This window comes from Petaurus breviceps, unplaced genomic scaffold (assembly GCF_028583685.1).
Source record: "Petaurus breviceps papuanus isolate PSGF00001 unplaced genomic scaffold, PetGlider_PUasm1.0 138, whole genome shotgun sequence".
In the NCBI taxonomy this organism is placed as follows: domain Eukaryota; kingdom Metazoa; phylum Chordata; class Mammalia; order Diprotodontia; family Petauridae; genus Petaurus; species Petaurus breviceps.
The window spans coordinates 24,280,660-24,299,259 of NW_027185694.1; the positions used below are offsets into that span (position 1 = coordinate 24,280,660).

Below are 18,600 nucleotides of genomic sequence, written 5' to 3' on the forward strand. Positions count from 1 at the left end.
TTAATGGTTGACAGGGTGACAGGGGAGGGTATAAGCCAAAACAGTCTCTCTCTCTCTCTCTTTCTTTCTCTCTCTTTCCTCATTTCTATCTTTCTATTTCTGGATTTTGTACTTAATTGTAATTGAAAGACTTGAGAGATCACTAGAAAGCAACAGTACTTTAAAGAAGCAAATGTGAGAAGCGCCTTCTCCATGGTTCTGTGTTCGAGGAAGATTTCAGTTCCAGGCTGGTCTAAGAAGCAGAGAGCTTTGATGGATCATTAAAATACTGCCCCCACCCCCACCCTCCCTCTTCTTCCTGTCATGGGTATCTAAGATGAAGAGCTATGACTGTTTAATTTCCTTCCATTTGATGGGAGGCTTAGAGAGGAGGGCCATCCCTAGTCCTGCTAGGAATGTCTTTGAAGTTCCATCAGTAACCCATTGAAAACTAGAGTAGTTAGACAGGTCCTGCTTCTATCAATAGCACTGCATTGCCTGGTGGCCCAATGATCCCTCCTCTGCATCAGCAGCAGCAGGTGTGAAGGCTGCCCTGGGATTTACCTGTCCTAAGAGACTGTGGAAGCACACAGGTTAGGGCTGAACCACCACATGACATTACAGAACAAGTAGAGAGATGCCTTATTTTAGAAGACTTTACTGGGCCATGTAAAAAGGTGCTACAGGAGCGGCCAGGTGGCGCAGTGAGTAAGAGTGCAGGTACCAGTGTCGGGAAACCTGGGATCAGTTCCGGCCTCAGATACTCAGCACCCACACAAAAATAATAATAACTGGCCATGTAACCTTGAGCAAGTAACTTAACCCTGATTGCTTTAAAAAAAAAAAGGTACCACAAATATCTAAATGGCCCTGCCTCCATGAAGCCATGCACAGTCTCCCCAAAGGCAGAAGCGCTTTCTCCCTTGTTCTCCTTGTCTCAATCTTCTCCCTTCTTCAGTGCCTCCAAATAGCTACAAAGGGATTGTCCTAAAGCCCAGGTCTGGCCATATCATTGTGATCGCCTCCTGAATCAAGTCTAAACTCTTCTGTTTGGCATTTAAAGCCCTTCACTAACCCACCTTTCCAGTTTTATTATACAATGCTGCCCTTCACTACAGTTGAGTTTGACTTGCCTTCTTGCTTTTCACAATGCCACCATCTCCAGTCTCTGTGCCCTTGAACTGGCTGTCTCCCATGCCTGGAATGTACTTCTCACTTCCACTTCTCAGAATCCCTGATTTTCTTCCAAGCACCCCAGTTGCTGTGTCTCCCCATTATCTTGTTTAGTTTCTAAATATATATTATGAACAGGTAGGATTTACAGCAGGAGTGCAAGATTAGTTCAGTATCAGGAAAATTATAATAGACCATATAGTAATAAAAATGATCAAAACCATGTTCTATCAATGACTGGAGAAAAAGCTTTTGACATAATACAATGTATTCCTGTTTAAAAAAAACATTAAATAGCATAGTAATAAACAAAATTCTCTTTAATATTGTAAATAATATCATCCTAAAGCTGAGTCAGAAACACTGTAGTATTGATAAATTAGAGGCTATTCCAATAAGATCAGGGATAAAGCAAAGATGTCCATAATCAATTAATTTTTTTAACATAATGCTAGAAATGCTATCTGTAACAACAAGACAAGAGGGAAAATTGAAGGAATGTGTACACAGGCAAAGAGAAAACTTGGCAACTAGAGCTGAAATAACACTGGAGCTTCCTTTGTGGCATGCCTTTGGTCTTGAATTACAGTTCTAGAGTTACTGAAATAACTCATAACCAGCCACCGCTTGCATACTTACCTAGAATTTCTTAAGATACAACTGTTATCCAGATAATCCAATATTGCCCTGGCTGCAGCCAAGAAATTCTTCATGAGGTACTGGAGGCTAGTGAGATCAGTGTAGATGATAGCTTTCCTTGATTTCCCTTGGGAATTCTTAGTGGTACGCTACTTAGCCAGTCTAGGTAAGCAAAGGGCCTTTAATAGAAATGACTTGGCCAATCTCAATCACTGGGATGAATTTTGAAGTGTGAGATGGAGTGTTTGATATACAAAGACACTACGCATCTTTATAAGAAGAGACTACAAGGTCCTTGATTCTGATAATGAGGCTGAGGGTGGTTTAAAGAGTGAAATTAGAATGTGCCCTCTTCCTAGTTCCTGTATAAGTGAAAATACACAAGAATCAGTTAGTAAACTGTGCCTCATTGTTTTTCTACCAGTTTTTCAAAACCCAACCTAAATAATAGCTCCTTAAGGATGCTTTCCTGGGCCTTCTCATTCAGTATAGAGCTTTCTCCTCAGACTGCTTTAGCATTTTTTTTTTTTGGCCAAGACCTATGATTTTATTAGTATAAGGAAATTCCTATGCAGATGCTCTCTCACTGATACAGATTGGCAATTTATAATTTGAGAGAGTTGACTTGAGTTACTGAGAGATTGTGACTTACCCATGATCATGATCAATCTATACTCAACAAGGGAACATCTGGTTAAGATGGTGGGATGTCAGGACCTACAAGAACCTATTTCACTCATAAAACTCTAAAATTGTACCCGCTGAAACAATGATAAAGAAAATCACAGAGAAATTGGTTTGAGCTCCTCCATCCAGTCCAGGACTTCACAAGGAGACCTTGTGACCAGAGCAAAGGCTCTGAGAAGAAACAAGTCAGGGTAGGCAGGAGGCCTAGTATGTAAGCAAGCACTTAGAAGAGGAGACAGGACCACAGAGGTGCCAGTATTGGCTAGTCTGAGCCAGAGTGGGAAATAGGGCCTGATGAGTGCCTAGTCAGCTCAATGCCTGGGCAACCCTGCTTGAACCCTAGCCCATGACCAGGTAGTGCAGTATTCAAGCTGCTTGTACTGGTAGGCAGACACGAAGGAATTAGTGCAGAAGGAAGCAAGCTGGCCAATAGAATATTATATACAATAACCAAAACATTGTGAAGACAAGCAAAGAAAGATTTAAGAATTCTAATCTAGTCAATGACCAATCATGATTCTAGACACTTAAGTTCCTAAAGGGGGTGACACCACCCCTGGAGGGTGCTGGAATGACCCAGGGGGCAGTAGCAGTCTTAGGTGCAATTGCAGAGTATTGAATAAAAATAAGGGGACAGTGGAAGCATAAGGAAATAAGAGAAGAAAATTTTGAAAAATCGCTCATACATGTTTCATCTGTCATATAACGGAGTTAAAGTCATAGTGATTACATTATTTTCAAAATAAACCCACAAAATGCAAGTTGTAACTGATCAGTGGTCAAGTCCATTGACAGATCTTTACAAGCAGGTGCTGGCAGGTGAGCATGGCTCACATTGTCAGGGAAGTCCAGCATGCATTGGAAGAATATGTGCATGCAATGATTTGTTTACAATAGGATAGTATACGGTTATATGACACAATATTTTGTCATCGAAATTTTATTGCAGGAAAACCCCCACAAATTTACAATAAATTATTAAATTTAAGATGCGTCATTTAAAAATATTATATATTTTTTTGAAATGATGTAACTTAAAAAAAACACATTAAAGGGTTAAAGAAAGTAAATTTCCATGGGGATGCTGAGTAATTGTTTTTTTTTTTAAAGGGGACTGCAGGTCAAATAAGTTTGGGAGCCTCTGTTCTAGAAGAATCTTACCTCCTGTCCAAAAGGTGATGGTCTCAAGGAATACAATGAAGTATAACATTTTAGAAATGGCCAAGGTAGGAAGCTTATGCATGTTTATTATAAGGGGTTTGTATTTTGTTATTTGTTTTTTCCATGGGGGGGGGTAGTGAAAGGGGAAAGGGTAATTGTGATAGGACTGACTAAAATAAAATGAAAAATTGAAAGAAGAGAAAAGAGGGTCATTAAAAAAAATGCACAGAAGAGAACAGAAGGAAGGCCAGGAGGAAATAGTGATAAACAGGAAAACTTTGAAAGTTATACGCTAAATTTATTATATACTCAAAAAGAAAAAGCAAGCTGTATATTAAGAGAAATTCAGTTTCATGCCCAAGCCTTTAATTTTCTGTTTAACTTCATATATAGAAATGCTCATTTCACTTAGTGTTTATTATAAAGGTCAGACTAAAAAACAATAATTTTATTATTATTGATAAAAATACCAATAATTTTAAAAAATCAACAACACAGCTAGCATGACTCAAACTTGAACCCAGGTTTTCATGTCTTCAAGGCTCCATCCAATATATCTGTCTCATAACTAGTGCACTTAGTACAAAATGTTTATTATTGTGACTTCAAGTTATCTGCATCATGTTATCTCCCTGAGGGCTTAGCACAGTTCACTTGAAATAATAGGTCCACCTTAAGAGCCTACCCTGATTTCTCCATTGCCTTCCTCATGTTCTACCATGTATCGTACATACTTGTACATGTAAAATACTTTAGGGCTCCACGTTTTCCCATTTATTAAGTGCTTACTACCTGCAAAGCTCTGTAGGAGATACAAAGGTAGATCAGACATATCACTGGTCCCAAGGAGCTTATAATTTAATAGGGGATGAAACATGGTCACATGTAAGATATAAGGTAAGAAGGGTCAATAAATGATTCAAACAAATCACCGTTAACATATTTTTCAGAGACAGAATGATAACATGCAGTGAGAAGAGCAGCAGATCCCTAAGAGAAGGCTCCTTAGGTGGGCCTTGAAGGGAAAAGAGAATTTCAACAGATGGAGATAAGAGGAAGTTCATTCCAGTAGGAGAAAGCAGGATGAGCTCAAGGGGCAGCTAGGAATCCATTTGGTTGGAATACAGACAGCTTGAAGGAGAATAATGTGAAATAAGGGTATGAAGGCAGTGTGAATCCAAATAGTGTCAGGTAAAGAATTTGTATTTTATCTTAAAGGTAATTAATAGAGAATCGTACAGATTAGTAATAATTAATAAGAACTCACAATTTTATAGTATTTCAAGGTTTAAAAAGCATTTTCCTTATGAGAGGCAGTGTGGTATAATGGGTAGAGAGCCAGCCTTGGAGTCAGAAGGTCTGGGTTCAAGTTCTATCTCTGACTCATATTGGTTCTGGGATTCTGGGAAGTCACTTAACATCTCAATCAACTCCCTAAGATTGTAAGTTTCAGAGAAGGGACTGGTCTGCATTGGTACAGGGAGTTTCTTCTCCCAGGAGAGCCTCCTTATCTAGTATCTGCCTCACAACAATCTCATGAGGTCAGGTAGTCAAATAACCACAAAAGACTCTAGGCATCACTTCTATCCATTTCACTGAAGAAATTCAGAAAGGTTGTGATTTATACAAGGATTAGTAAAAGAGGTTATGCCTGGAGACAGAAGACCTGAGTTCAAATCTAGTCTCAGACACTTACTCCTGGGCAAGTCACTTAACACTGTTTGCCTCGGTTTCCTCATCTGTAAAATGAGCTGGAGAAGGAAATGGCAAATCACTCCAGTATCTTGGCCAAGAAAACCCTAAATGGGGTCACAAAGAGTCAGATATGACTGAAACCACTGAAGAACAACAAGTAATAGGAAAGTGATTAGAGCCCAGGTCTCACATTAAATCTAAGGAATGGCAGGCACAAGTGTGAATTTAGGAAGGTGGGAAGTTGAACATGGCTCATTGGAAAAATCATTACATTTTGAGTCACAAGACTCAAATTCCAATATGGAATTTGCTACCTGTGTGACCTTAGGATAATCACCTCTCTTTTCTGGACCTCAGTCTTCTCCCTTCTAAAATGAAGGGACCGTACTAAATGACCTCCCAAATTCTTTCCATCTCTACATCTATGATCTTAGGATTCTTTTTTCTGAATCTGTTCCCAGACAAGTTTTGGCTGGTTTGTAGCTAAGAAAGCTCTCAGAAGCTGGTCCCTGGCCTGAGAGCAAGCCTTTGTGTCGAGCCAACCACCTCTCCCTGCGACAGCATGGTATCATAGAAGAGACCTGTGTTTGAATCTTAGCTCTCATACTGCCATGTGACCAGTAGGGAAGTCTCTTTTCTTCTGTGAAATGCATAGAATGGCGATATTATTTGCCTCCATCTGCCTCACAGGGTGTTGGGAATAAAGCATTTTGCAAACCCTAAGGTTCTAGAGAACTATGGGCTATTAAAAATTCTGTAGCCCCTCGCCCCCCCCCCCCCCCCCCTAGAATCAGCAGAATGCTACAGGACATTGATTTTGAAGCTCTTTTCATTGGAAGACATAGACATGAATAGAAACTGCTTTCTGGATATCTGTCCTTTAACTGAGAGACTGTTGCCTTCCTTTCATGAAGCTCACAGTTCAGTGCTTCAAAGAGCTTTATGAAATTTGACCAGCAGTCCATGCAGGGCGGAATGGGCAGGGATTCATGACTTGGGCCATATGGAGGAAGCTAATATTCTGTTGGGGAGGGGCATACCTTGCAAACATGCTTTTGGGATCAAGGACTTTCAAGCTGCAAGAGATCTTAGAGGTCATCTACTCTACCCTCCCCCCTCGATCGATGAAGAAAATGAGGCTCAGGGACATTAAATGACAGGCCCAAAGTCACAGAAATAATGAGTTAGGAGAGTGGAGGTCACAGGACCACAGCAACTTTCTGAGTCTGGAGGGAACTCAGGGGTATCTTGGCCAGCCCACACCAAAAAGAAACTCCCAACTACCAGATACCAGAGTGAAGCCATCTGGCCTCCACTTAGGAGGAACTGACCATCTCTGGAGACAGCTCAGTCCACTTTTGGATAACCTGAGTGGTTAGAGGGTTTTCCTTGACATCAAGCTTAAATCTGCCTCTTTTCAGCTTCTACCCATTTCTCTTTTGTTTGGCCCTTTGGGGACAAACAGAACAAGGTTCTCTTCTACATGATGGCCCTTGAAATACTTAACAACAGCCACCATGGTCCTCCTGAGTCTTCTCCAAGCTCCCCTTCCCCATATGCTTCCACTTATCTTCTCGTGATGTAGATGCAGGTGCGGTCACCATCCTAGTTACTGTCCTCTGAATTCTTTTCTGTTTATTGATGTCCTGAAACTGTGGCGTCCAAACTGAACATAGTCAGAAGGACTCTCCCCCGCTCACTCTTGGAAGCTGTTTTTGGCCATCACGTCACAATGCTGACTCATACTGAGCTGTAGTCCAATGCAACTTCGCCATCTTTTTCAGATAAATTGCTGTCTCACTATAGTTATAAAGTTGATTATTTGAACCCATGTATATTTTACATTCACCCCTATTTAATTACATCTTACTCAATCCAACCCAGCACTCCAGCCTGTCAAAATATTTTTGGATGCTGATTCCATCCTCCAGTATGTTATCTGTCCCTCTCAATTCCATGTCATCTGAAAAATCCAATGATAATGCCTGGCATAGGTCTCTAAGACACCAAGATTTGAATCTAGGTCTTTTTACTCCAAATCTATTGCTTTGGCGGCCAGTGTCCCAGCTTTCCACGGCTTGAGCACCTCTACAAGGGCAGAAGTGCTGTGTACATGTGTATGTACACTAATTGTCTCGGTGGAGGTAAAGGCTTTAAAAAAGTCAAATAAACTTTGTTTTTCCTTTGTTGCTGGCACAATACTCTAAAGCATATTCTCATTTCTTAAGTAGAGATGGTAATAGTTTAATCTGTGATGGTAAGAGCTTTATGAATTATCAACTGGACAGTCATGTTGGCCACATTTAGCATCTATAAATATCCATTTCCATCAACTTACAGGCTCACACCCAATTAAGCTGCACATTCAACAATGTTCTCATTTTTAATCAGTCACCTGTTTTTCATTTTAAGTTTATCACACTTGGAAAAAAAAAGCTAACTTTTTTTTTTAGATGTAAAGAAAGCTACAAACATCAGCCTAAGAAATTTCATTTTGAGGCATTAACTCATTTTGAAAGTCCCTTGGCTATTTGAGGTGTAGAGTTTCCATTAGCAGAACAAAATCCATGAAGTCGGAACTTCACATCCTTATGGAAAACAGTCCCTTCCCCTAATTATTTAGTCTAGCAAGGAATGAAAATAATTAAGTCACAAAATCCCCTTTTAGAAAGGGGCATCAAGAGGGGGAAATGAAGATTTTTCTACCTAGCTACTGAAAACCAGTACCATCCTGAGCCACGTAATGGCAGTGAGGTATAATGGAAAGATCACACTAGGCAGAGAATCAGAAAAACTTGGCTGGAATTACACCTCTGACCTCACCAGCTGTATGACCTGGGCAATCTACATAACCTTTCTAAGCCTCAGTTTCCTTAACAGTAAAACAGGAAAATCTGCTTTAGCTACTTCACAGGTTCAGCATGAGGGAAGTGCTTTACAAATCTTAATGTTCTACACAAGTGGGAGCTATTGCTGTTAATAATAATACTTAAATATATGGATAGAAGGCCTGTGGTATGAATTATGAGGCTCAATAGGGGTTATCCCCTCAATTTACTGATTTGTTTTATGTAGTGTCTGTTTAAACTAAGTGTATTATGTGTGATAATTGTAAGTGTTAAGAATTCGCTTCAAAATTAGAAACCATGCTTTACACACTGGTATCAGAAGCTAGAGAGGCATCATGGCACATAGAACGCTGGATTTGGAATCAGGAAGACCTGGGTCATATGTGACCTTTGACACTAGCCATGCAACTCTGGGAAAGTTACTTTTATGGGTTTCAAGTAAGAACCACATATTTATCTCCTAAGTCACAAAGAGGTAAGATCTGTTATCAGTGAAATCACAAGTGTCTTTCTCACATGAATCATAATGTAAGACAGGCCTTACACTATAGGACACTATTGCATACTGACAGGGACTAGGGGATGTTGGCAAAGCACTCAATAAAAAGGTGTTGGGAATAAAGGAGGGCTAGAATTCATGATCTTGTTATGGTTGGATCTTACCTCGATCCCCTGTAGGCCGTGGTAATTCTTAGCCAGGGATAAAATCCTGAAGAAAAGTTATCGGTTACAAGAAATAGTAACATAGAAATTGTCGGGGACTAGATATGTCAGCTTTCCAGTCCCAGCTGTGTGCTTGACTCATTACTTGACTTCGGAAAAGCTAATTCCTATGTTTGTAACTCATTTTTCTCTCTGTAAAGTGAGGGGATCAGATTAAGTAATCTTATAAGGCCCCTTCCAGATGCACAAATCTATGATTTTATCTTATCTTGGGAGGTCCCCCACTAAATCTTCCTTTGCTGCCTCAGAGTGATATGGAGAGGATCCTGGACTCTTGTCATACAAAGACCAGTCCTAAGTTCAGAGATGCCCATCATCAGATATTTGACCACCAGATAAAAGTTTTGGCCATGGCAAATCATGACACATGGATAGATAATAATCTTCATTGATGGAGGAACACCACCAGTGTTCCCAACACCAGTGAGATCATCTATTTTTCAAAACATCAAGTTATTCTTAAGAGGTAGGTTGCATAAACAGTCTCATTCTCAGCCTTCCCTGAGATATAACTATGTGGTCTTAGAGAGATTATGTCTGATGACTCATCTTAGCAAGTGCACAAGGTAAGGCCAGAGAAATTCATTGCAGAGGCACATAATTGGTCTTAGTGTTCAGGAGGAAAAGCTGGATAAGACAGGGCTAGAGATAAGCAACACTGAACATGGCAAAGTGGAATGAACCAGTTTGTAGTCAAAGGACCGGATTTTAATTTCAGCTTAGCCACACTGGAATGGATAGCCTCGAACATTTCTTTCAGAGCTAAGTCTATGATTTTGTGATAGCTCAGATTAATGTGTCATAGGACAAGGGACAGCATGGGCCTTAAGACACAGAACATTGATGTTAGCATCATTATAAAGCTGCCCATGAAGTCACTGCCCTATGTAACCTATTATAGCATTCATTTCTTTTCATTTCACATGCAAAAATGCATACATTGCATGTGCACACACACTCATCTGATCCAATAAGCATTTATGTGCAAGGCACTGTGATAGGTGTTAGAGTTAAAAAGACAAAATGAAAAACAGTTTTGTTTCTCAAGCAGTTTGCTTTCTGCTTGTACCACCTCCCAGCCTAATGCTTTAAACTTTAATAAGCCTACGTTTGCTTCCTTCACCGGGAGGGGGGCTAAGAATGGAGTCACAAACGTGGCCGCCCTGGGTGGGTGATGTGGTTGACATTGCCTTTATAGAATCTTTCTTGGAAGTCTTGACCCTTTTTAGGTATTGCTCAGGGCTTCAGGGAACTCAGCAATGCACCATATTGAAAAGGAGCTAACTCTTAGAATCCTGGAAATCCAGATCTGGCTCTCATCAGCAACCTTCCTAGGACTTCCTACTTTCTCTCATCCCTTTTTTAAGTAACTTGCCCCAGATCACACACAAAGTAGATAGCAGAGTGTATGGCTCTAAATCTGATGCTCTTTCTAGGGTATCATGAGAACTCCTACTATTTTTTCCCCCTATAACATGCCCTTTGCATGTTACTTGATGATTATTAATAATATTTTCTTTGGTCTAGACCTCTGATTTTGTCAGTGTACACAACTTCTGGTGAGAATACTCTCTCTACCAATGTAGACTGGCATCTCATTTATATATAAGTTTACACACACACACACACACACACACACACACACACACACACACACATCTTAGAGAGTGACCTAAGAGACACTTAGAAGTTAAGTGAGGTGACCATGGTCTCATAGCTAGTATATGTCAGAAGCAAAATTTGAACCCAGGTTTTTCTGATTCCAAGGCTGGACCTATATTCATTATTCCAAAGAATCACATAAGTATAAAATTCTAGAGCTGGAAGGAAGCTCCATCCCCATTTAGTCTGATCACTGACAGGAATCGCTACTGTAATGTTCCTGAGAAGTGGTCATCCAAACTCCGTTTGAAGACTTGCACTGAGTAGGACCAACTCTTTTTGAGGCGATCTACTTTATTTTTGCAGCTCTAATTGTTGGGAAGTTTTTCCTGACATCAAACCTAAATTAGTTTCTTTGGCCAACTTCTACCCATTATTCCTGGTTCTGACCTTTGGGACCAACCTTCTCCACCCCAAGTTTGTTAACTCCTCCATAGGCCTGAAGACAACTGTATTCCCATCCCTTTCACCCCTGACCCTCTGAGTCTTCTCTATGCTAATCAAACTTATATCCTTCAACAGATCCTTTTATGACATGGTCTCAAGGTCCTTCACCATTCTGGTTACCCTCTTCTGGAGGCTCTAACTTATTAATGTTCTTAAACCACAGCACCAGAACTCTACACAGTACTCCAGATGAGGTTTGACAAGGGCAGAATACAAGGGGATGATAAGCTCCCTAGGCTTTGAAATGGTGCCTTCCTATGCACATAGCCCAAGGTTATATTTGCCTTTTTTGGCTGCCACACCACACAGCTCATAATGAGCTTGCAGTCCACTGAAAACCCCAGGTCTTTTTCAGAATAGCTGCTATCTAATCATGTTTCTCCATATTGGACATCTGAAGTTGATTATTTGATTCTGAATGTAAGACTTTACTTTCAGCTTTTGTGAGTTTCACCTTATTAGATTCAGGCCCATATTCCAGGTTGTCAAAGATCTTTTTGGATCCTGATAATTATCCAATGTCTTAGTTACCCCTCTTATCTTTGTGTCATTTTAAAAGTACAATGAATAGTATCTATACCTTTATTCAAGCAACCTCATTAATAACATTAGTCAATAACAATGAAAATATATAGGAGAACAATGGGAGATCAGGCTGGAAAATCAGGTTAAGATGAGAGAGTAGAGAACCTTTACACAACATGTCCCAACTAATAGGCATGCCCAGGACTGGCCACACTATTAATTCCCATTCTCAAAAACACACAATGATTCCCTACTTCCTGCCTATGGGAGCATGGTCACAGGGAAAGAGCACAAAACATGGACTTACAAGACCTAGGTTTGAGTCCTAGTTCTGAGACTTGACATGTCACCCAGTGCAAGTAACTTATCCCTTTGATACTCAGTTTCCTTATCTACATAAAGTAGGTATAATTATATTTGCTTTATTTATATTACACAGATGTTAAGGGGATCAAAAGACTCAATATATGTTAAGGAATTTATAAAAGTATTTAACAGATATAAGGTACTTTCATCATTCATCAACATCTTTATCACTGAATCAAATCCAGGTATTCAAAGTCTCTCCCAGTACCACCCTCTCCACCCACCCACAGTTTGGTCCCATTATTCTTTTCTAGCCTCATCTCCCACATTTGCTCTAGCCAGAATGGATTATTTGCTTTGTCTTGCCTTTCCTCAGACAGTTCCCTCCTTCTGGATGCCATCCTCCCCATCCATATACCTACCTGAAAAAATCCTACCCACCCCTGAAGACCCACTCAAATGCCCCTTGTCTAGGAAGTTTTCTTTGATTTTTGCAGCGGGAAGTGACTCTTCCTTTCCCTACAATAGTAAATAAAACACACTGTCTTTTCCTTATGGTATTATACTTCATCGTCTCCTTTGTATCATTTACATATTTATCTTATTCCCTCTATTAGAATGTGGGTTCCCTAAATACAGAGACTGTGTCTTATACATTACTATACCTTCCTTGGCATAACCTAGCATGGCATACCACAGACTGAAGCCACTTACCAAATATTTGGTATGTGAATAAAAACCTTACATTATGGATTCAACTCTGGGTTTTCAAACTAAGATTCTGGGACCTTGCCCTTCATTAATTAAGAAATAAACAGATTTCTAGTTCTTCCCCTGTAACACTTAGAAGATACTTGTACCTATACAGAGAAGGAAGAAAATTAGTTCTGTATAGTTTCCCCCAAGAAAATCACAGACATGGGTGGTGTCAGATATTAATGATCTTCAGGAATAGTTGGTACTTCCTCCCAAACAAAGTTTGAGCTGAAGTGGGCCTTGAGCATCAACACATACATACATAATGTGGAAGAGAGTACATATGGACCCAGTGGAATTTGATGGCCCCTGAGAAAATGCTGAGGATTTCCTGGAAATATCTGCTAGCACATGAATAAATTAAAGGTTCCCATTACAGCTTCTATACTATGGTTAGCCTCCAGGTCCCGAACCTTCCATGGGATGCTGAGGGAATGCCTTTGCTGATAGGTGACTTTTTAGTCTTTTAGACTTTTTAGGATTATGCCTGCTTTTCATGCAGTCTCTCAGTTTCTACCAACATCTATCAGATAATGAGCCTGAGGTGAGGACTCCGAAGGTGAGAACTAAGGCCCAGTGGGAATGGGGGTCAGGGACACTCAGATTCTAGACCTTCAAGATAAGAGTCTCAGGCAAAAAGGCCACAGAAATCAAAAGGGTACCAGAAAGTGACACCAAATGGCTGCTATTCCCCTGAGGTCATAGGGATGTTCTATGCTGAGCAGATTCCAGAGAAGACAGCATAAGCAGTGGATTTGCAGTGGAAAAGCCCGAGTTTGAATCCTGACTATGCTATTTACCATTTGCATGTCAGTCCTCAGGCAAGTCCCTTCCCCTCCCAGAGCTTGGTTTCCTTATCTTTAAAATGAAGGGATTAGATTAGATGAGCTTTTAGGTACCTTCCAGCTCTGACATAAGGACACTCAGGTATGAGCTCTAGGATACTATGATGTAGCTGAAATCTTTTTATGATATCATTCAGTTCACAGAACTGCCTGGGAAGCCTATTCCCTACAGTGAATTAGTGCTCTGGGAGACTACATTAAGCCCCCAGCATCAATCCTCAATGCCCTGTTTGTCTAAATAACACAGCCCAAGCTAATCTGGTTTGGGAACTCTCTGTAAACATTATTAAAGTTGTATCCTTCATCAGCAAGGGACATTGCTGACATATCCCAGAGTGACTTTTCTAGAAATAATTAATAGAAGGCCTGCAAGAATCCACTTGGATTTCAGCCAGCACGTCATTATCCAGGTGTAACAGATCTCCTGATTGGAGAACTCAGCAAAGTACAATATTAGCCAATAATGCAGTTTCAATAATAAATGGGAATTTATGGGCCTTGGTTTTGTTTGTGAGTCTCTTGGCAATGAATTATACACTATGTATCACAGACCTGTGGGCTGTGGGACCTGATTTCCTGGCAAAGGAGGGATGAGAAGGGCATGTTGCATGAAATGTTGTCATTTTTCTTTATGAAACATCAGGGAAGACAGCTTGTCTGTACATTTTTGAATTGCTCGTTGTCTCCCCCATTAGAGTATGAGCTCCTCCAGGGCAGGGACTGTCTTTTGCCCCTCTCTGTATCCCAAACAAACCAGATCCTTAATAAATACTTAGAGATTGGCTGATAGACTTTCAAGAAATTCAACAGGGGCGGCTAGGTGGCACAGTGAATAGAGCACTGGCCCTGGAGTCAGGAGGACCTGAGTTCAAATTCGACCTCAGACACTTGACACACTTACTAGCTGTGTGACCTTGAGCAAGTCACTTAACCCCAATTGCCCTGCCCTCCCCCCTCCAAAAAAAAAAAAAAAAAGAAATCCAAGGGAACAAAGCCATATTCGGTCCATCTATAAGGAGGTAAAGTAATAATATGGAATGACAACATTATGCAATTTAGTGTCTAATTGATCATTATGACTTCACAGATCGTTCCTTAATCCATTCATTCAACCAACATTTACTAAGCACCTTATACTTGAAAGGTCCTATGCCACATGCTAGAGTGGAATAAAATACATTTCCTATGCTCATGGATCTCAAATTCTACTAGGAGGCTTGTGACACATAAATCAACAATTATAACACAAAATAGATAAATGCATAAAAAGTAGTATATGAAGTCCATGACAGCTGGGAAATAATTTCCTACTAGGGAAGAACATGGAAGGCTTCATGGAGGAAGTGGGATTTGAATTACGCTTTGCATGATGACTGGCAGGATTGCAATGAAAGGAGAGGACTGGGGGGATGATTATTTCAGGCTGACCCAAACAAACTCATTGTGAAGTCATGGTACCTACAATATGGCTGAAGTCCAAATGTTGGTTAATATGGGCAGTAAGGGAAGAATAATTTGTAAAATAATTAATTGTGCTTCTGGTTAGCTATTCCCAAGACAAATTATTTGTTAAAATAAAGAATTTTGCCTCTTTCAGAGCTATTAGCACAGGAAAATATATGTGCTGAACTAGGTTTCTTGATATTAAACACAAGATTGGTGAAACCCAAACACATTTTCATTTACTATCAGATAGTAAGTAAAAGTGACCAAATCTTTTACTCAAGTATTATTCTTTGGAATAGAAACTATATACCAAAACAGTTTGTGAATTTGCTAATTGTTTTTCCTTTACTGTGCTTTTAACAGTTGACCTTTCCTTTAACATCCTTTTCTGTTGGGAAGTAAAGGATAAGACAGAAAGCATTAATCACCACGTAGCAGCAATCCCACCTCCTAGACATTGCTTCCTGTGTGGGTAATTGATGTTAATTGTCATTATCAAATTTATTTCCTGTAGGACTAATAAACTACTGAACTCTCCTAATCTTATGGGAAAGGAGAGCCTGAGGACATATACAACTGGAATAAACACTGGCACCAATATCCTTGGCTATGTATTTTTTCCTGACATCAGGATCAAATGACCCCTAACTACTAGGCATGTGATCAGAGAGAATCAAAGCCCAACAGAATTTGAGAACTAGAAGGGGTTTGAAGACTCCCAGGCTCAGGGACTGAAACTTGCTCAAAGGCACAGAATCATAGATTTAGAGGTGGATATGGCTTCAGAGGTGTCAAATCCAGGGTTGTCCTTATTTCAGAGCTGAGGAAAGTGAGGGCCAGAGAAGTTAGACCAAGGCCACAGGGGTATTCTAGGATTTGAGCCTATGTCCCTCTGACACCAAATCCTTTCCACTGTACCATGTACAAAGTGTTTAATGGCAGGATCTAAACTTGAACTCTAGTCTCTTTGTCCTAGTTCAGAGTTTATCGATATCAAATGGTTGGCTTCATTACCTCTGGTCCTGCCAAAAAGTCACTATATGGTGAGCCTCCTGGGCCTCATTACTGGGTGGGTACAGTAGAGACCACTCTGCTACATTGCCTTCTTCAGTTTTTATCCTGAAAGTCTCCTGTCTGAGGGAAGGGGTCCAACTCCACAAGCATTAATTAAGTACTTGTGCGCCAAACACTGTGCTTGGCGCAGGGAGGAAAAGACAAGAATGAGACAATCCTTCCCCCTCAATGAGCTGCTACTCTACAATGAGTCATCCTCTCTGCACACTGCAGTGTGGCAAAGTGAGAGGCAGCTAGGGAGAAAGAAGATGGACAGAGGCCGCTGACGGAGCGCTGGACGTGGAGGCAGCATCCCAACCTCGGACACTCAGTGGCGTGTGACAAAGTCACAAGTCAGCTTCAGTATTCCCATCTACAACATGAGGATGATGACAGCCCCTACTTCACAGGATTGTTGTGAGGATCAAATGAGAAAAATGCCGATATAAAAGCGATAGGCTTGGACTTGGCGTTGAGTCCTTGGCTAAGTAACCTCTACTCTCTGGGCTCCTTTCTCCTCATATGTAAAATGGAGGGTCTGGGACTTCCAATTCTACTGCCTATGAATCTATAAGATTTATTTCATTAAGGTGGATGGGCAATGAGCTCATACTCTTGAGTGTTTTCAACAAGAGGTGCTCTAAATCACTTAAATTACTCTGGGACTGATGGCAAGGTCGTTGAATTATGACACAGACATGCATTTTCTGGCAAAATTCTGTCTTCAGGTTTTGAAGGGTTGTCATACAGAAGGATGAAACTTGTTCTATTTGGCTCCCAACAGGGGAGAACCAGGAGTAATGTGTAGATGTTGCAAAGAGACAGATTTCAGTTTGAAGTCAGGAAAACATTCCTATGGAGAGGGAGTTCTTCCTAAGTCCCTACCAACTCTGAACTGGCCATTCTCTCCTGCTCTGCCGCTTTCTGAATGTTGTTCTCCAAGCAGAGATGGTCTCACTCACTAAGCAGCTAAGTAAAGGAAGGACAAAAAGAACTCTGCCATGTTTGGTCTCTTTCTCAGCATCTCTACTCAAAGGTTTTAGTTCAAAGAAGTTGAAATTAGATTATAATCTTTGTGTAGGTTATCTACAGATCTCAATTTTCTATAGTCTCTGTCTCCCATAATGAGAGGTGACTGAGTACCCTCAACAGCACCCACTATTTAGCACCTTCTACTCAGAGTTGGGTAAAGGATGGGAAAAGGCACCTTTCTGGCCTTTGAACAGACAATATAGATGGAAATGCATTCACTGGTGTGGATAATGAGGAACCCTGGAAAATAAAACCTGATCAATCCACTCTGAGAATCCAATGTGAAATTTAAAGGTCTTGCTGAGAAGTTTCTTACCTGGGGGGGTCCTTGCCCTTGAATGGATTGAATGCAATCAGGGACAGGGCATCTGGGTCATTGGCTAAGAGCTTTCCCGCCAGGTGGAGTATCCATTCATTTTGCTCATAGGTCTGTTAGGAAGAAAGCACACAAAAGCCATCAGTCTCAGTTGGCCAAAGATATACAATCACCAGTCTCACCATCGGGGCTTGTACTAGCAAAATTCAGGGTGCTTTCCACTCATTGGCAAGCTTTCCCTTCTGTCTGGTACTCAGAGGGTACTCAGCTCAGGTACCAACTCTGTAAAAAGGAGGCATGGGGAAGGGAATAATCATTTATATAGCACCTACCTACTATAAGCCAGGCACTGGGCTAAGCAGTTTACAAATGTCTCGTTCAATCCTCACAAACAACCTTGCTGTTATGATACTCATTTTACAATTGAGGAAACTGAGGCAGACAGGTTAAGTGACTTGCCCAGGGTCATAGCTTGTTGGTGTCTGAGGCTTGATTTGAACTCGGGTCTTCCTGATTCCAGACCCAGCACCAAACCTTTCCTGAGTCCCCTGTGATCCCTCCCTTCCTCTGATCACACAGACTCCATCTATTTCCCCTGCTTTGTTTCAGCAACCATTTACGGGCCTATCACATAATGCCTTATGCTGTGGCTAAGAAGATCTAAGGACAGAGAAGACACAGTCTCTGACCTCAAGGTGCTATGATTTAAGAGAAAGGATTCTGGTTTGTATTATTTGTATTTATCTATGTTTGCATTTATCTAGTTTGTACTTGTTTATATACATGTGTCCTACCTTCCACGGGATGGGGGTGGGGTGGGGGGAGGGTATGGAGGGCAGTGTCCAGATCTATGATTTCACTGACGTAGGGATCTCTCTACCAATGCAGATAAACAGCTGTTCTGCCATGTCTAGCACTGGAGAACTATCTGGTTAAGTCGGCTCTAAGAGGGCAGGGGCTCTGGGTCTTCTATCACTTGGTATCTCCTGCTCTGAAGACCTAGCAGAGGACTCCACACATGTCCTCTACCCATGTCCTTGATGCTCTAGGTTGGGGAAGCTTAAGCCATCTCAAAATCATTCTCATGGTGCTTAATAACTCCAGCTCTACCAGAGATGAGGGAAAAGAACGATTTAACCTTTTCCCATAATACCATCTGGCACCATGAAGGTATGTGCTGGCAGCGTGATGGCCCCGCGGGTTCACATATCCCAGGCTTAATTTCCTTCAGGACGTGGTTAAGACTCATCTGTTACTTTCAGTAGCTGTCTCCCAGACAGAAGCAAATGGACTGAACTGTGGTCAG

General features: G+C 40.9%; 1 protein-coding gene across 1 annotated transcript in view; it reads right to left on the reverse strand.

The window, feature by feature from the left end:
- LOC138144246 (lipase maturation factor 1-like) overlaps positions 1–18,600 on the reverse strand; it is a 191,752-nt gene that overhangs the window by 12,080 nt on the left and 161,072 nt on the right. Inside the window, exon 6 of the mRNA XM_069065612.1 lies at positions 17,295–17,407. Coding sequence (XP_068921713.1) covers positions 17,295–17,407 — 113 coding nt within the window. The remainder of the gene's footprint in view (positions 1–17,294; positions 17,408–18,600) is intronic.